Source organism: Notothenia coriiceps, unplaced genomic scaffold (genome assembly GCF_000735185.1).
Source record: "Notothenia coriiceps isolate Sejong01 unplaced genomic scaffold, NC01 NC01_scaffold00029134, whole genome shotgun sequence".
Classification (NCBI taxonomy): Eukaryota; Metazoa; Chordata; class Actinopteri; order Perciformes; family Nototheniidae; genus Notothenia; species Notothenia coriiceps.
In genome coordinates this window covers 9831-20828 of record NW_011361835.1, presented here as the reverse complement: position 1 = coordinate 20828, position 10998 = coordinate 9831, and the positions used below count along the sequence as shown (strand labels likewise).

General features: G+C 38.8%; 1 protein-coding gene across 2 annotated transcripts in view; it reads right to left on the bottom strand.

The window, feature by feature from the left end:
* kcnab2a (potassium voltage-gated channel subfamily A regulatory beta subunit 2a) overlaps positions 1–10796 on the bottom strand; it is a 51017-nt gene extending 40221 nt beyond the window's left edge. Inside the window, exons 1-2 of one of the 2 annotated variants that reach the window (XM_010786329.1) lie at positions 10633–10796; positions 8501–8542 (exon numbers count right to left, since the gene is read on the bottom strand). In XM_010786329.1, the coding sequence (XP_010784631.1) occupies positions 8501–8542; positions 10633–10709 (119 nt within the window). In that variant the 5' untranslated portion in view covers positions 10710–10796. The remainder of the gene's footprint in view (positions 1–8500; positions 8543–10632) is intronic. The other variant, XM_010786330.1, reaches the window with a different exon arrangement.
* Positions 10797–10998: the final 202 nt, after the last annotated feature.

The following is a 10998-nucleotide window of genomic DNA, read 5'->3' as shown; positions in this document are numbered from 1 at the left end:
GAACGCGTTAGCGAGGTTTGCGATTATTAGAGACGATTCAAGTGATTCGTTGAACACCCTACTAGTATACTTTTTCATGATATTCTAATATTTAGAGATAGGATATTTGAGTTTTCTTAAGCTGTATGCCATAATCAGCAATATTAAAATAATAAAAGGCTTGCAATATTTCAGTTGATTTGTAATGAATCCAGAATGTATGACATTTTTGTTTTTTTTATTGCATTACAGAAAATAAAGAACTTTATCACAATATTCTAATTTTCTGAGACAGTCCTGTATATCAGCTTCAGGTTGCTTAACAGAGATGTTCAAAGTTTAACTATGTGTTTGCTGCAATGCATTTTGTTTTGTTTGGTAAAGGAAATCTGAAAGACAAAAGCAGATTTATTTGTTGTTAGAATTACTGGCGGTGTTTGCTTGAATTGTGATTAAATCTTGAGCAACAAATGAATAATATCCATCAATTTAGTTAGACAATCCTTTCAGTCTTAAAGAAAAACTGTCGGTCATTCTTTAGTTGCGTTTTACCAAATGTGAGCATTGGCTTCTTCTCCTACTTCTAAGTCATTAAAACTACTTGATTTCGGAGAGTAGCTGTCCGAAATCAAAGTTAAAAATAACTTTCTAAAGAGACATTCCCCTTTGCCAAAAATGATTCTTAGGCTTGATGATCAGCAAGTTAAACCTAACGAAAATGAAGGAAAGTTAGAAAAAATTCTGAGCATATTGTAGCCTTAAATTAATTAAGCCACAATACACTTCCCCCCAAATAATGCTTGAGTTCGCTGCATACATAAATGACTGCTGAGCCGGTCTGCTTTTTTAAATGTGTTTCTGCCCCCTAGTGGCCTTACCACGACTAAATCATGCTTTACTGCAAAGAACAGACTATGTGTCAATCAATGGCATCAAAAACATTTCTCAATCTTTAAGGTATATTTCATTAAATAAAACTATATTTGGGAGAGAATATGTCCATCTGTGAACCCCAAGGCTTGTCATAATTGAAGAGGCATAATGTACATTAAGAACAGTTTTGGTGGAGAGCGGGATCGCAAATATGAACATCTTAGTGGAGGTCATTACCATGTCCATAAGTGTTAAATCACTCCAGAAATGTATACTTCTCCAGTCAACCTCCATAAAGTTCCTCTAGGAGACACAAGGCTTCCTGTCTCGCCTAGCTGAACTGAAGCTGGCTCTTTTACCCGCCGCCTGGCTCTTTCAGCCGCACGTCATGGACACTACGGAAAGTTTTCTGGTGTCTAAATGGACTTGAAGATTGGGAGTGTTTAGTTTCAAAAGACATGATGGAAGTAGGGCAATCCTTTTACTTAATTTGAATTAAATAATAATTACCACCTTACATGATCAGGAATATCATTACTCAGACGCACTAGTATATGAGTATTAGATGAGATAATATGAATCATGTCTTGTGAAAGTGGTGTCTATTATTCCCATTTAGAGCTTTTCTAGTGGTGAAAACTGTTATCTCACTAAAGGTCTGCCAGAAAAGAGTGCCATGTGTAATTGTGCAGAGTGGGGAGCAAGGCAGAGTGTTAAAAACAAGAGAGGAAGACAATAATTCAACTCTGATAGATATCTGTGAGAAGGTTAACTTGTGATGAAAGGAAATGACTCAAGACAATGACTAAATCAGAACAATTTATTTACGCTTGGTAAGGAGACTAGATTAAAGCAATGCATGTGCAAGCACTCTAGTGCCATCCTAAATAACCTAAAGATAAAAAAATGACCACTTGCTCAAATAGGGGTTGTTTTTTTACATGGTTCTCTGTATAGTATATCATTATTTTCCAGGAAGGGAGACTCCCATTCAGAAACTCAGTGTGTGTCTCTAGAGCATGGGGTCTGCGAATGAGTGGCTATGGCTAGCACCACACCTTATCAGTGTCTTTCCAAAAAACAGACAATAAACTCTTGTGTCAGACCACTTATGAATAAACTATAATAAATAACGCTGAATAAGAAATGGGGTTTAATATTTAAGGGAAATTCATTCAAAATAACCATTTTGCTTTTGTTTGTTGGAAAAAGAGATGGCAATTAGTTTAGGAGCAAAGCTGGCCTGCCTCACTCCTGAAATAATGATGAGTTTGTGTCAGAGGTCGCATGTACTTCCATTGCAGCACTAATTACAGAATTGCTGGCGGTTACGGTACGACAAAACAGCAGATCCTGGGAGGACTCACTTTGTTGGATGAGCTACTATTCTGATGTTAAACAAATATGAATGGTTAAATACAATGCAAAGAAAAGAGAGAAATCACACTAATATTGTTTAATACATCCACTAGATAAAATAGGAAAACAAAACGATGCTGATGCTTAGCTCTAGTATTATTGAAGCAACCAGTGTTAATGGTTACTGTAGGAGGCTCTTTTTGAGGTTTAAGTTATAAAACAGGTATGTTCTTTGAAACATTAAACCTTCTAAATGCGTGTTCGCAAACCAGCACCCAAGCCCGTCACGGGCAAGTGATTGAGCATGACACAACAGGGAGGCAACTACGGTCGAGTAAACATGCTTGCATGGGGGTGACACACAACACTGCCTGTAGACGACTGCAAAACTCAAGACACCCCAGACTTGGTAACAGCAGCCAGCTATACCTGCGTTCTGGCCAATGGTCTGAGTCAAAAACAACAGCAGCCATGCCTGTGTGTGACGAAGGCTATCCATGTCCACAACAATGACAATACAATAGCCGCTCAGCCTGCTGCGCGACCTCATCCTTAGAAAAGCAAAAGTCCGTAAATTAAGATGTTTTGGTTTGCTGTCATTGTGTCATAGGTATCTAATTGTATCTCCTATCTGTAACAATAAGCATTGTGCCTTGACGGTGCATTCATTCCATACTTATTATTAGTACATCTATAAGTAATCTTTTCAGATATAGTCTTTGACTTATGAACAAAAGCTTGGCATACTGACAAGTTTAATAAATAGAGATAGATAAGTCATACATATAATATACGTATGTCTATGAAAGCTATTTATCTCCAACACAACTATATGAAATGAGCCAAGAACAATAGCCTTGTCTTTAATACACTTTGAAGCATTAGAAGTGGAATTGTGGGAATGAAATTGTAATTTTCTATTTATCTTAAGAAATGGCTGAATCTTTTCAACCCATAAAAGAATATTTAAAATTCTACATTGAATTTAGAAACCAGAAAAAATGGAAGAGTAACCTCATGATTAAGGGGAAACAGGAAAGACAGTCTGAGTGAGATTTTAAGGGGCCAGGTAACTCCTTAAGGAGCCCTCTGTCCTTCCCATGTAGTTGGGCAAATATGCCACCGACCTAGATGATTAAAATAAAACCTCAGCCCCAGTACCTTTGCAAGAGAGCAGTCTGACCAGAGGACAGAGCAAGACTGTAATGAAATAAACAACGAGACGGATGAGCCTGATCTTCTGGCAGCATCATGTATTAAAAAAACAGCAGAGGAACAAAATAGTAATATTTGAGGCCAACTCAACAAAAACACCTGTTCAGTAGAAGTATCTACTAAGAAAGCTGCTGGTTCTCGGACCCCACCTCTGATGAGGTCTCTGCTGTATCCGAGTCCCTGTCCAGCTCTGCCCCTCTCTTACCTGTATTTCATGCCTGTCTGATAGGACACACACTCCTCCATGGCCAGGCCATTCATCTTCAGGAAGTCTTCCATGTTCTTTATCTGAGCGGCGACTCTCTGTTCCCGGACTCTTTGCAGCTCAACTGGGTCAGGGGGCTTGGCGGGGGGCTGATTCAGCCCCTGGTCCGAGTGGTAGCGGTTGATCCCGCTCCGGATGCTGTCGCTGTATGTCATGGCCAGCATCTTGCCACTGTTGCTGCTGCTGCTCTTTCGAACCCCGCTTGGCACTGGAGGTTTGGGGATCTGCAGGTTTTCAGGAGGACAGTAACTGGACTTGCTCCGGCCCGGAATCCCCCCAGAGGCACCCGCATACCCTCCTGCAAACATGCTTCCCCCCCCCCACCTCCTTCAACTTGTGATGCTGAGGCAATCCGTGCACTTAAGATTAAAGTAGATGGAGTGAGGAGTCCGCAGAGGACAGCCACCTCCTTAAATAGCACCTGCTCCTAAAAAAAACAGCTTTCCTGCTTGGGACGGCATGCATCCTGTAATCAGAGTCGCACAACAGAGCCCCGCTCCACCCTCCCCTCACAGGTACACAATGGCAGGGTAACACTGATAGGGAGCATTCAGGTGACTTGCTGGTGATTAAAGAGCAGGACTTAAGAGGACACATGCTATCTGCAAAGAAGAGGCATTCAAACATGCACCAAGCACGAGGGGACAACCTGGTCTCACTTCTGATTCTGACTGGAGTTAGAGGAAGAGCCAAGGGCCAGAGAGTGGTAGTCCACAATTCAATTTGAGTGCCTCCCACAAAAGGCACACAAGCTTATCTGCACCGGAAGAAACAGATTGGCTCAAGCTTTAAAACAATCCCAAAACAACGGCATGATATGCACTTTGATGTCATCGATATTTAATCTACAGATGGGCTTCATGAGTTGAGCCTAAAGCGACTGCGTTTTTCCATTTCAAAAAGTATTCCTTTTGACCATTTATTAGTCATTCTTCTGTTAAAAAACAAATCTACTTTTGCTCAGGTTATTTGATACCTTTAAGATTCTAATTTACAGAGTGCTGTGTTTGATTTAATCAACAGAGGGCAGCACTGAGACAGGTTCACCATCAATACAAGAAGGTACTTAATGCTGAATGCAATACTGAGCACTTGCAACATAGCTGCTTTCTCAGTGAAGGCAATGTACTCTATAACGCTGAGACTGCAATTGTATATTAATACGTTATTAATATTATAATACTTTAAACTCCAGATGATTTGTAATTTAGAACCCATATACTCTTAATACGACGTCTATTAAAATATAGTTGTAGACACAATTGTATTAATGTATAAAGAATTGTAGTTGGAGCTTGAAAACATTTTACCAGCAACAAAAACACTTTTCAAACAAATGCTTAGTCTAAATTCCAGGAACATCTCTTTCTTAGATATACAGTATTAAGCATCCTATAGTCATGATTTAGTGATTATAGCCAAATTATTCGGTAAATATTAACAATAGACAAGGATTTTCAACATGCCAATTCAAATAAACGTTACATTTGAAATGGAATGTATTTTATAATCTCTGCCATCAACAATACTTGTTGATCAGTTTGGTTCACTGTAAATACAGAGTAACTACCTTTATAATAACCGGAGAATGAGGATGTTATATTTCACTGCAGGTTTGAAGCATACCATCAACTCTTAGCTTGACTAATTATTTAAAAGTCAACAAATCTTAATCATCACTTTCTTTGCCTCTGTACAAAACGGTACACTCTTACCACAAAACTAACATAAAGCTATGTCTTTAGGTGATAATTAACCAATAATAAATCTAACGCATCTAGTCCAGAATACAGACTGCAGAGACCCTCCAAAAACATCAGTTTGGAATTCCAACATGGAAGAAGAAAAGATTGTCAAACCTTTGACACCAACACGACATGACTTCAATCTCTCCAACAAATTCTCAATTTATTTCCCGAACAGCTGGTTTCCTCGCTCAGAGACAGAAGATCCAAATAAAGGAGGAGGCTTCAAGCTAGGCAGCATGCATCCACATCACTCTGCCAAGCCCTTACACACAAAACTCACGCAAACGCTCTTCTTGTGTGGTCATGAAAGCCAATCTCTCCTCAAACTCACCCGATTTCTTGCGGGTCGGCTCATGAGCGAGGTTGCGGGTGGCAGACTGCTCTTATAAACACACACTGCAGACAGAGATGGAGCGGGTCCACCCAAACTGGGAGTGTCTTACTAGGAAACGTCTAAAGCAATTAGTGATTCAGAGAGTGCATCTCTTTCCCTCCCCTGACCACTTGGACCATACTCTAGCGCCACAACCAACACCTCTCCACCTCCCCTCCCTGTGAGATCTCGTGGAAGAAATCCATTTATGTCGTTTAGTGGCCCGTCTTGTTTCTGCCAACCGCAGCAAATAATATCAGCCTTGAATTATTCACCAGAGCTTTTGCACTAAAAGCCTCTGATTGTTGTTCCACAGGAAAGAATACTAAGAGCTGGACAATAATGAGGGCCTGCCACACTGAGTGTTGTGCGCACATGAAACACACACACATATACTTCTACATACACACAGACATCAAGAACAAATAAACACCGATAATGTTCAAGTTCTCTCTAAACAAGTAATCATGAAATGGCCACCGGTTAAGTGTGCCTCGCTGCATCTCCACATCACAGTATTGTGTTCAAGTCAAGGTCAGAATCTGAGGTTTTCTTGTAATAATGTCTCAACGGAGACATTTCAGGCACCAAGCTTTCTACTGGCCTCATTAGTTACACAGAGAAATGCATTCCAATGTACTGACATGAACGTCATCTCTGACAATTTACACTAATGGACACTAATGTTTATCTGTATAATTTATATAAGTGTATACAATTATAGTACAATAATAGCCACTGACTTCAGACACATTTGTCAGTAATAAGTACTCCATATCAATATCTCAACAAATACACTAAAAGCAAATCATCTGCCTTCAGCTGCATACTTGTGGTGCTGTGTAATCACCGTAGACTGTACATATAAAAAGGTACTTAGGCAACATAGAATGCCATTTAAATCCTGTTTCACTTTCATAACGACAAAATAAACTAGTATGGCATATATCTTCCTTTGATACCTATGAATGCCTTATTTGTTTTTACAGAAAACTATATTTCTTGCTTTTTTAGACTTTTCAAGACTCTACCGTCTGGTGAGCTATTTTGATATATGACGAGTGATGCTAATGAGAAAACAATATTCAAACTTCCTAAATGTTGGTTATCCTCCATTTAGTAAAACCATGTTTTTCTTGAAATCAATTTATCAGTTCTACAAGTGAAAATGTAGCTTTCATAGTTGAGACCCTACCACCCTTAAAATGTTTTTTAAAACCAAAATCAGCTAGCTCAAAATGTTGAATTACGAGCCGTAACATCTCTAAATTACACATAATCCTATGACACTTGGGATGCGTTAAAGTATGTTTTTTTCTTTTTTTTTCAGTATATTAAGTATTTTTCCCTAATCCATACACATGGGACATGGAGAGGTTAGAAGTCAACTACCTTCACCATTGTAAAGCACTCAGTCCACTGAAAACTATCAAATGGTTTTACGATAGCCAGTGACGGAAATACTTTACTAAAACCATTCTTAATACAGAATAATAAAAACAAACCCAAACTGGCTCTTAATAGATCACGTATAACAGTACAGATCTACATCTCATGCTTGATCATTCAGGAAAAACAGATGAAAATAAATATGAATTATCGCTAAAATGAGGTGGGGTCGAAGATTGTAGACTTTAACTAGGCTACTTTCAGACTTCCTTTGCATCCTGGTGAGTAGCACCAAGTGTAGTAGCCATTATACAAATTGTGTGATACATTGTTGAGATGACTGAAAAGGATAAAAAGGTTCTGTTCCCAGCATCAGCCAGTCAGGTTGATGAGATGGGTGGAGAAAGGGGTCTTAATCGATCCCCCTCATACACAGTAGGCCAGGGGAGCAGCCAGTGGGACGGTTTGCACTCTAAAAGGACAGAAATGTGCAAGGCGCCAAGAGAAAAATCCGATAGTGAGCTCATTACAGGCACATCCACACAGTCAGTGGTTTTTATAACTGGATCAGCAGTATAAGGCCTGATATCAGAGCATAAAACATGATCCTACTTTAAGCAGCAGAAAGACTGACCATCTAAAAGCCACACTACAGGAGGAGTGAGTACAGCAGCCGTACTCTAACATCGTCTCATCTCGCACACTGACGGATCCGGTTCAACTCCCTTGAGGTCCAGAAGGTTTATAGTTTCATATAGAAATGATTATTAAAGGAAATTACTATCTGCCTAATCATGCCGAGGTAGAAGAAAAAGTGTCTAGAAATCAGTTCTGTAAGGAGTTTCTTGGTCACAAGTTGCAGTTTGACAGGAACACGAGGTGTCTCAAGTTTCATTGCAACAAAAAAATGGTGAAAAAACACAAGACATAACATTAAAATGAGACAGTTATTGTTGATTCAGAGGTTTTTGCGAGCAACCTTGCAACACAATCCATCATCAGCCCTATCAGGTTTAAGCTGGATAATGCATTGCCAGCTAAATAGAAGATGATGAGTGTTATCTATGCTGCAGAGGGTTATTGATGGATGTATAGTTTTTTAAATGACAGAACCAAAGTGTCCACAGCAAGGTTATTATAGTGAAATAAAACAGAAAACACAAAGTGTTATAAATACATACACATAAGGAAGAAAAAAACACTTGTCACGCACACGCACACACACAAAACCAAAAAAAGCGAAAGCCTTCTCTTGAAAACCCCCGCTTTGCAACAACAAACAGTGAGACAGACAGGTACCTGTAGAACTGCAGCTGTCGTTTGGGGCTGCCATAACGAGCGCTGAAGACATTAGGGGAAAGGAGGAAAAAGGAAAGCTTTGATTAATATAAGCAGGAAAAGAAAGAAGTTAGTAGTTGGGAAAATTGGATACAGACAGGAAGGTGTTGACTGCCAAAGACGCTAAAAAATGTGAGGGAGTAAAGCAAGGAAACAGAAAATTCTGCATTAGAAATCACAGACACATTGATATAAATATAGTAATCACAAAACCTGCAGGAAATGTCAGAGCAAATGCCCATAAATCATCATAGTGCTAATAAAAATGGTTATGATACTACTACTTGTAAAGGGCTGTTATTGGTGCATTGAAGACAGAAGTGGTGCAGGAATGAGTCCTATAACCCAGAAGTTAGTTAGCATTTCGCTCATCTCAAAAAGATTGTTTTAACGTGTTGTTTGATTGATCTCTTATTAAAGGTCTATTGTTTACACAAAGTTAAGAAATTGTCAAGATTTGACATAAAACACGTCAGGAAATACCCTAATGTTTAATGTATTTTTCTCTAAGGAAGCCCTTGCGATTTAAGCTTCTTGGTCGGCTTACAAAAATATGTCATCACTGCACCACCACTCTATTTCTACATCCACCTGGATACATCAATGTGTGCCAAAAACACAAGTTATTATCTTTGAGTTCCTTCAGTACAAGAGGTTTCTTTTCAAACACACTGACCATTTCCTTGTCCTTGAAAGAAAGCTATTGTGTTTTGACAAGCAATCATCATTGATAACCCATTCCTGTTGTCTTTCATATAGAGTGCTTACCTCAAAATATTTTTGTAGAGACATGTGCATTATGACATTTAGGTTTTAATGAAATAAACACACACAAATACAAAATCCCAAATGTTGAACCAACCATCAAAACAGAAAAAATGCTATATATCCGACGTAATACTTACAACAAATATGATTTAATAACTATCACTATCAATATTTGACAGGATTTCTATGCTCTTTGTGTTAGCCAGGCTGTATGGGGCGGCTCTACAACAAATACAAGTTCACCATCACAAAGCCAGCTACACTTAACACCTTTTGATGTTTGTTACCTTCAAAAAGAGCTAAGAAAACTTTAAAACCAGGTCAAAGTAGTTGGTGTAAGCTGAAAAATACTTTCTCTTTATGTCTCACATCACATCAAGTGAAAGCAAATCAGATGTTATGCCAAGATGTTTTATTGTTATGAGACCAATAGCTGTCAAATCACTTCAGTAAAGTATCACCAAACCGATAGATGTCCCTGCAGCCCATCTGGCTGGAGTGGAGGTAATGTGAAACACTGCCATAAAGCTGCTTAAAGAAGAAGAGTGGAACAGATGCTTTTTGAGATGATGGGTCATTGGCACCACATGCTGGTGAAACCTTAGAGTGCAGGATAGTCTCTACATAAGGCATGGACGTGCTGTTTCTGCAGGTTAAATATAACGCTATTGAGACAAATGAAAATGAAATAAGCTGCAATATGTCTGCAGATGCCCTGTGTGGTTTGTCCTACGTTTTCATTTCTGGGACCTGTTTCAAGTACTTTTGTTGACCTTAATGTATATACACAACAAGATGGTTTCTGTCTTTATTAGGTTAATGTTGATGTTAGCGGAATATAGGTAAACCTCCACAAATTAACATGTTCAAAAAAGAATCACAATTTCCTAAATATGGATCCAAACAATTGTGCCTGGGTATGCGTTATTTCCAAAGATAGTTTGTGTAATCATTGGTGGTTGCAAAATTATTATTATTTTGCGGGCCTTATAGAAATGTAATATAAATATCTATGATCACAGTAAGGATTTAGTTGATGGAGACAAGACACTGAACACACATACATTTTCAGTTTCTCACAGTATGGAGAATGCTTACTACTGTTTGCATTTACCAAGCAAGCCCCTTGGGAAGGTGTATTGTAAAGTAACAGATTTAATTATTAAATGAACTACTTTAAAACAATAATTGGTCACATTTTAAATTAAAATGTCGATTAAAATAGTTTGTTAATTGATACATCCTTAGTAACTGGCCAATGGACATACATGCAATTTTATAAAACATGTTGTGTCTTTGTAAATAAAACCCGCCCTTTTACTCACCTGTAGATCATGCCCGGGGAGCCAGTCTGTCGGAGGGAGAGGCGAGCGGGGGAGTCGGTGGTAGATTCAGGATACATGGAGGCAGGAGGGAGGGGGCGTGGCCAGCCTGCCGGGGGTGGTGTTCTTTCACCGGGACCACAGGCTACACTTTATCACCAATCAGGGACTCTGGACAGGAGAGAGAGACACGAATGTCAGTCTATGATGGAAGTTTTATTTACCAAACGGGATCAAATCTGTGTCCATAAAGCTTATATTTATATAGTACTGTATTATTCATCTTACTATTATCCATTTATTTGGTTATCAACAAAAATACCAAAATAATCCATATATCACTAATATTTCATACTTTGCAACTGTCCA